This window comes from Vanessa cardui, chromosome 10, assembly GCF_905220365.1.
Source record: "Vanessa cardui chromosome 10, ilVanCard2.1, whole genome shotgun sequence".
Taxonomy (NCBI): domain Eukaryota; kingdom Metazoa; phylum Arthropoda; class Insecta; order Lepidoptera; family Nymphalidae; genus Vanessa; species Vanessa cardui.
In genome coordinates this window covers 13,743,239-13,750,418 of record NC_061132.1, presented here as the reverse complement: position 1 = coordinate 13,750,418, position 7,180 = coordinate 13,743,239, and the positions used below count along the sequence as shown (strand labels likewise).

At 30.9% G+C, this 7,180-nt stretch overlaps 2 protein-coding genes across 2 annotated transcripts; one reads left to right on the top strand and one right to left on the bottom strand.

The window, feature by feature from the left end:
- Positions 1-1,762: 1,762 nt before the first annotated feature.
- LOC124532883 (ras-related protein Rab-35) lies at positions 1,763-6,009 on the bottom strand. The gene is made up of 4 exons (XM_047107997.1): positions 5,768-6,009; positions 5,385-5,684; positions 4,831-4,979; positions 1,763-3,642 (listed from the first exon to the last, which is right to left on the bottom strand). The coding sequence occupies exons 1-4, from the start codon at positions 5,817-5,819 to the stop codon at positions 3,541-3,543; spliced, it is 603 nt and encodes a 200-aa protein (XP_046963953.1). The 5' UTR covers positions 5,820-6,009; the 3' UTR covers positions 1,763-3,540.
- Positions 6,010-6,261: 252 nt separating this feature from the next.
- On the top strand, positions 6,262-7,169 carry LOC124532929 (actin-related protein 2/3 complex subunit 4). Its single transcript, XM_047108055.1, has one exon. It carries the CDS (start codon positions 6,361-6,363, stop codon positions 6,865-6,867), a length of 507 nt encoding a protein of 168 aa, XP_046964011.1. The 5' UTR covers positions 6,262-6,360; the 3' UTR covers positions 6,868-7,169.
- The last annotated feature ends 11 nt before the right edge of the window (positions 7,170-7,180 follow it).

Sequence of the window (7,180 nt, the reverse complement as noted above, 5' to 3'; positions counted from 1 at the left end):
CTATAAAGTGTATCATAGACTCATAAAGAAATATTAAAAAAAAAAATTAAGGCACGCTTATGTAGAACCTTATCCACAAAATATCTTATTAAACAAAGATTATAGTTCGCAAATCACAACATGAAACCATATTGTTTTTAATATTAATAAACACAAAATCATTATATGCCATTTTTTTAAATGCGATACAGAATGCTTAACAAATATACTTAACTGCCAGCTCCTGCGGTACCTAGAGGAGAATCAGCTGATTAGTGACCGCCAGTACGGTTTCCGTCGGGATCGCTCAGTCAGTGTTCTTCTAGTTTACCTTACTCACAGGTGGGCGGAAGCAGTTGAGAGCAAGGGGGAGGCATTAGCAGCCAGCTTGGTCATAGCGAAGGCATTCGATCGCGTATGGCACAAAGCGCTTCTTTCGAAGCTTCCTTCCTATGGGCTTCCCGGGAAATTGTGCAATTGGATTACCAGCTTTTTGGCAGATCGGAGCATCAAGGTCGTTGTCGATGGTGCATACTCTGTCTTAAATTTCGTCAATGCTGGTGTTCCACAAGGCTGCGTTCTATCACCCACTTTGTTTCTTCTGCATATCAATGATTTGTTGCAAATCGAGACCATTTATTGCTATGCAGACGACAGTACCGTTGACACCTTATACACCGGCCGCGCTAATATTTTTCGAGAAAACGTCGAAGAAAACCGGAACAAACTTGTGTCTGAAATCGAGTCTTCGTTAAACGAAGTCTCGATTTCAGACTCGAACTGGGGCCGGCTAAATTTAGTCCATTTCAACCCCAAAAAGACGCAAGTTTGCGCGTTAACCGCTAAAAAAACACCATTTGTCATATCTCCACGATTTGAGAACATCCCGATAGCCGCTACAGGTAGTATCGGAATACTTGGCGTTGATATTTCGAGCCTCGTTCAGTTCCGCGGTCAATTGGAAGGCGAAGCCAAATTGGCTTCAAAAAAGCTCGGTGTGCTCAGCAAAGCGAGAGAGTATTTCACGTCGGCCCATCGCCTAAAACTTTACAACTTTACTGGTATGGTAAACTAAAAAGACGAACACTTTTATTCTTATAACTTATTTAGTTCATACCTACAATACATTACTATAATTATATAAAATACTCATTTTATTTTACTCAGGCTACAAAATTATATTTTTTTGTAATTTTTATCAAGACGAACATCAAACACAGCTTATGTTGCCAAAATTCGTTTAAGCCGAATATTAAACATTTGTCAGCACATCACTAGTTTTAACCTATTTTTTATCTTATTTTCAGCTGAGATGACTTAATATCATATAGACCGTTGCTTGGTCGGCACCGTTTCATAAAACGCCTAGGCATTTAATGAAAAGACTAATTTAACAAGTTGCCTGCGACATATATTTAGTTGGTATATAATAGCTTATACTTAAGTGTATTATATTTATGATTAATACACACTGACTTCATTACAATTATTATTAATGACGTACTCAGTGGACTTTAGCCAGCAATTTTCGAATGCCATTCTATGTTCTGTATGATGTTACGAGCAGTCATTATCACTTAATTTAAATCTTATATGCATAACGTTAAGATTAAAAATATTTTGCGAAGGGACTAATCTCTCATTCGTACATATACGGACGATGGACATGCAATTTATAGTTTTATTTCCTTTGTTTCTGATATAAAATGTATAGATTAGTCACATGTTGTTTTAATTGTAATCCGGAAATTACATAGATAGGAATAATAATTAAAACACTTGGTTAATTATGGGCAAAATATATCTATTTACACTTTTAAAATGCTGGTATGAACATATACATAACTTAAAAATAATACAAGTACCAATTCAAAATAAAGCAAAATGCTGAACTATTAGACTGGCAACTTATAACACCTCAAAGCTCATTTTTTAATTTAAGACGATTAGCAGTCACTACCTTCGTCATGTAGAGTATTCAATATTTTTTCTTTGGCCAGCCTAATAATAAAGTACAAAATTGTACGGAATGAATATTATTAATAAAACTAAATTTATTATTTCTTACATTCTTGGTGATAAGTTAAGCATTTCAAGTAAATTTTTAATTTAAATAAATCTATAAGAAATCTAAAATATTTTTATTGATATTTACAAAATGTTTTGGTATTTAATAATTTCATACTACAAATTATATGTTTTCAAGTTTTATTAAACCTACTCGCCGTATTCCTGATGCATACATTACTTATGATCCCAAAATTTATTTTGCACTATGGTCCAGTAAAAAACCTTAATTGAGTGTTAACATAGCAGTGTAAAATTTCAGAAAATTTTCTTTTTAATACATTACTATTTCAATACAATACCTACAACTCAATAGGACAAAAATAACATCTTAAACTGCATTTACAGTTAACCAAAACAATTAGGCCATTATAATGTAACTTTCTCTCTAGTGATTTAAAAAAATAAAAGAGATTGTCTATTACAGTTTATAAATGAATCAAACGAAAATTAACTTTCAATAGTCCAAAAATTCAATCATGAGTGAAAAGTCATTTCAGTCATGATTATTTTAAGTGTGACCTGTGCAAAAAATATTTACATTGATTGAGTGGTTAGCATTTGTGTTAAGTTAAATAATATTGCATTACATATTTATTATCTATACAGATACACATTTAGATTATACTTTGCCAATATTAATTTAAAAAAATATAAATATGATCTCACTTTTTTAAATTCCTAACTGGATCCAACAATATTTAAGTTACAAACATTTAAATGAGAAATTACACATTAGGCAATTGTGTTTCAAATTCATTAATAATATGATACTGGCATCGATTATATTGTACACAATCTCTATTTTTTGTATAATATACTATTTAACTGCAACTCCTGTCTCAAATTATTTACCGAGATTGTCTACAACAAATTCAGCACAAATATAATAAATGTTAAATAATAAAACATAATACTTTAATTTAAACACATTCAAGTTTTAATACTAACACTGTCATTAGAATCAATGTGATGATCCGTTGCAAGACAAATTCACCATTATTCAAATCAACTTCATATCATACATAGCACTCCATCACATAAATTTTGATTACGAGAGTACAATTATACACATTAACTATGCATTCATAATATCCTAATGTAATTTTTGGAGTAAATTATTCATAATGCTCATTAGAATGAGATCGTTCAACCCAGCACAGACTGCCCGGTGTAAACTCAAGGGAGGATCAACAGATAGCATTGAACAGTGATGACATTGAAAATAGTAACACTGCCATGATAATATTCAATAGAGATCAACTTACACAACAAGGTACAAAAATCCACTAGTTCCATAAAACTAACTGTATATAATGTTGATGTTAAAATACACTTCATTTGTACCTTACATCAACATAGGAAGGTTCTATTTCATTGGTAAACATTATATGGCCGAGGTCCCATAGTGTCCTGCTAGGGTTGTGCAACTATCTCTCAATATTTGAGCATTTTATAAGTGACACCCCTGGATTGTGCCATAGTAGATGGTCACTAGCAACATTTCTTTTTCGTTTTGTGGCTCCTCTTTAAATTTACCGTGTCGTTTGCTGTTACATTCTGTCGCTCTTTCATTTCCAATTTAGACCTTAATACCTGAAATATTAATTAATAACATTTAATTACTCATATATAAATTAAATCAGTTGATTTAATTTTGTAGTAATTTTATCTTTTAGTGAATTTTAATTAACAATCATCAACCACTGTGGATATGGACAATTTTATATCTAATCTAATCTTATTATGTAATATCAAATTCATTTTTATTTATTATTTCGTGAAAATATTTTGAGATAAGCCATTTATTTACTACAAAGAGGAATAATAGAAACAAATAAATGCAAAAAAATATATAACAACTATGAGATGGAGAAAAAAATGGCAATTCTTTGCCATAATATTGTGTGTATGTATGTTCTTGCCTTTATAACAATAATATGCAAAAATAAAATAATATGGAAGCTTTTTATATGCTCCTAGTATTATTGTTATTTAGTATAGAAAAAAAAAATGCTTAAAGAATGGTATTCATTAATTTCAAAGTACAATTTTATTACCATATATGATTACATCATATTAAAATAATAAATACTAAACGCATATGTGTTATTTTTTAAATTCCTACACTATTTATCCTCAAAACTTAAACAATTAGCTAAATTGAGTGATAACAAAGTATGTATGTATTTCTGAGGGAATATGGTGATTATCTATATTGATCTAATGAATAACAATAATCACACTCATACTAATTTGTTTATTTTATGTACTATTTGATTGATATTTATATTAATTTAAATATTGGATATTTTAAGTGTTTTATGAAGGTCTGTAGTGCAATGTACAACTCTTATTGGTTGAAATGATATGTCATTACTCAAAGTATATCAAGAATGTATGGTAGAAATAGCAGTTTATCGTCTTATGTGTCTATTTACTAAACTAGTTTTCGGAACTACAAACATGGTTTTGAAGATAATTTACATCAACTTTGTTATTAATCGAATGGAATTACACATTATGAGCAAAGCTAGGTAAGCTATATATAACTGCAAATGATAAACTTAAATGTTTAATTCTTTAAAACCATATGTAACTATATCATAGTAGAGTACTTAATTTGTCATCTCATATATATAAGCTTTTTTTGAAACATTTGTTTTTTGCATAAATAAAATACTATATATAGTATAGCACTGTATGAAAGATACATGTATAAACAATATAGAACATAGTAGAAACCACAGAAAGCAAAGTTAAATAATTATATTAAATAATTACCATTTTTGTTATAGTAAGAAACATTTCTTCAACATTGATATTCTCCTTTGCACTGGTTTCAAACAATGGTATATTCATTTGACTGGCAAACCTCTGAGCATCCTCGGTAACAACTACTTTTCGTGAAGGGCAGTCATTCTTATTGCCAACTAGAATTATAAATGTAATGTTATCGTACAGATAAATTTAAATATGTTATTAATAAGCTTTGAATATTTTATATAAAACTTGATGTTATACTTCTATCTTTCAAAATTATTAATAGACACAGATAAAAAAGTTATTTATAAAACTGAAGGCAAGTACTGACAGTACAGATTATTTCATAATAAATCATACTTTCAACATCCTACTACCTAATTGTTACTAATAATATAAATGTGAAAGTTTGAGTTTGAATGTTTATTACTTAATCACATTTAATTTAATGAATTTTAATGAATTTGTACCTTTTTATATTTATTTTAAATTTCATAAGGGTGATTTCATTTACACTAGAAGCTAGTAGTTAGTTACTTATTATATTTGAAGTTATAATTTTGCTGTCTCCTTACCTAAAACTTTGTTGACGACATCGCAGTTCTGTTCGATCTCATGCAACCACCTCTTGACATTAGCAAAGGACTCCCCATTAGTGACGTCGTATACAACGATTACACCGTGAGTTCCTCTGTAATAAGTGCTCGTAATTGTCCTGAATCTTTCCTGACCGGCCGTATCCCATATCTGCAGTTTAACCCGTTCACCGTTTATCTCTAAAGTTCTTATTTTGAAATCTACACCTATCGTCGTAATGTAACTACCGGAGAATGTATTGTCGGCAAACCGCAGTAGAAGACAGCTCTTACCAACACCTGGAACAGAAGATTCTACTGATTGACTGTACGAGGAAAGCAGCTCCTAGCATCACTCGCGAACTAAGGCCTCGCCCACTCACCGCTGTCACCGATAATCAGCAGTTTGAAGAGGTGATCAAACTCGCGAGCCATTGCTTGTTAGATATATGTTCAATCCCTTAATTGGTCATGTGTTTATTGATAAAAATAGTAATTGTTCAACAACTTCTAGTGGCGTAAAATTAAATAAACGCATGCCGTAGAACGTTAGCTTGCGTCACTTTACAAAACGTCCGCCATTGTCTCTTAGTTGTCTTGTCGTTCCGTTGCATGATCACTTTAGTCAAAACAGATAAAATATTAATATTGCCAGACTAGTCTGTTTTTTTAATTTTTTTATTTCGGTAGTTTTAAATTCGTCTTGTTTAATCTTTTAAACTCTTGTTGTTGTTGTGTTTGTGTAGTAACTTTAAACAAGGCTTACTAATAGAAAAATGACAATTTATTTTTGTAGCATGTGCTGCTTACTGGTTAACATAACATTGCCACTTGGCAAATTATAATATGGCAGGTGATTCATGAGCATAAGATAATAATGTCATATTTGTCATCCTTCAGTTAACTGTCATTTTTTAGAGATAAAGTTTTACTTTAGGTGTGGTAAGAAAGCGAATATTTTAATAAAACACCAATAATGTCGGCAACGTTAAAGCCCTATTTAACAGCTGTACGCCATACGCTCACTTCAGCTATGTGCTTAGATCATTTTTCCTCCCAAGTCGTCGAACGATATAATAAACCGGAGGTTGAAGTGGGAACAAGCAAAGAATTGTTATTGAATCCTGTAATCATTTCGCGTAACGCGAACGAAAAAGTACTGATTGAATCATCTATAAACTCGATTAGGATAAGTATTATGATCAAACAAGCCGATGAGATTGAGAAGATCTTGTGTAAAAAGTTTATGCGTTTTATGATGATGCGAGCGGAAAACTTTATCGTGCTCCGACGGAAACCCGTGGACGGATATCATATCAGCTTCCTGATTACAAATTTCCACACCGAACAAATGTATAAACACAAATTGGTCGATTTCGTAATTTACTTTATGGAAGAGATCGACAAGGAGATAAGTGAAATGAAACTGGCCGTAAACGCGCGTGCAAGAATTTGCTCTGAAGAATTTTTGAAGAGATTTTAAAGTTTAATCGTAGCTTAGTGACTTCTTTGTATTATAAATTAAGTATGTTTGAATTTCTAAGATTATAATCGGTGTATGCTGAGGACTTAAAAACTTTATTTTCTGTTGAGTGGTATCATCATATTAATATATCAAAACAAACTGCATTTACTGAGAACTGTTCTTAAGATTCAGTATTTTTTAGAACTAAATCAATTGTTTAATGCTTAAATTTCCATTCAATTTTTTTAGCAATAAAAATGACAATGTTTATAAGGCATTACTTATTTATATAGGGAAAATAATAAATTCTTTTTATACTATTGCTTTTGTA

Bases quoted from the DNA above. Each gene is read 5' to 3' on its own strand.
- LOC124532883 (XM_047107997.1), bottom strand. From the start codon at position 5,819: ATGGCTCGCGAGTTTGATCACCTCTTCAAACTGCTGATTATCGGTGAC. The intron at 4,980-5,384 runs GTAAGGAGACAG...TTATAATTCTAG, and splicing joins TGTCGTCAACAAAGTTTTAG to TTGGCAATAAGAATGACTGC. The intron at 3,643-4,830 runs GTAATTATTTAA...TTAATATTTCAG, and splicing joins TTCTTACTATAACAAAAATG to GTATTAAGGTCTAAATTGGA.
- LOC124532929 (XM_047108055.1), top strand. From the start codon at position 6,361: ATGTCGGCAACGTTAAAGCCCTATTTAACAGCTGTACGCCATACGCTC.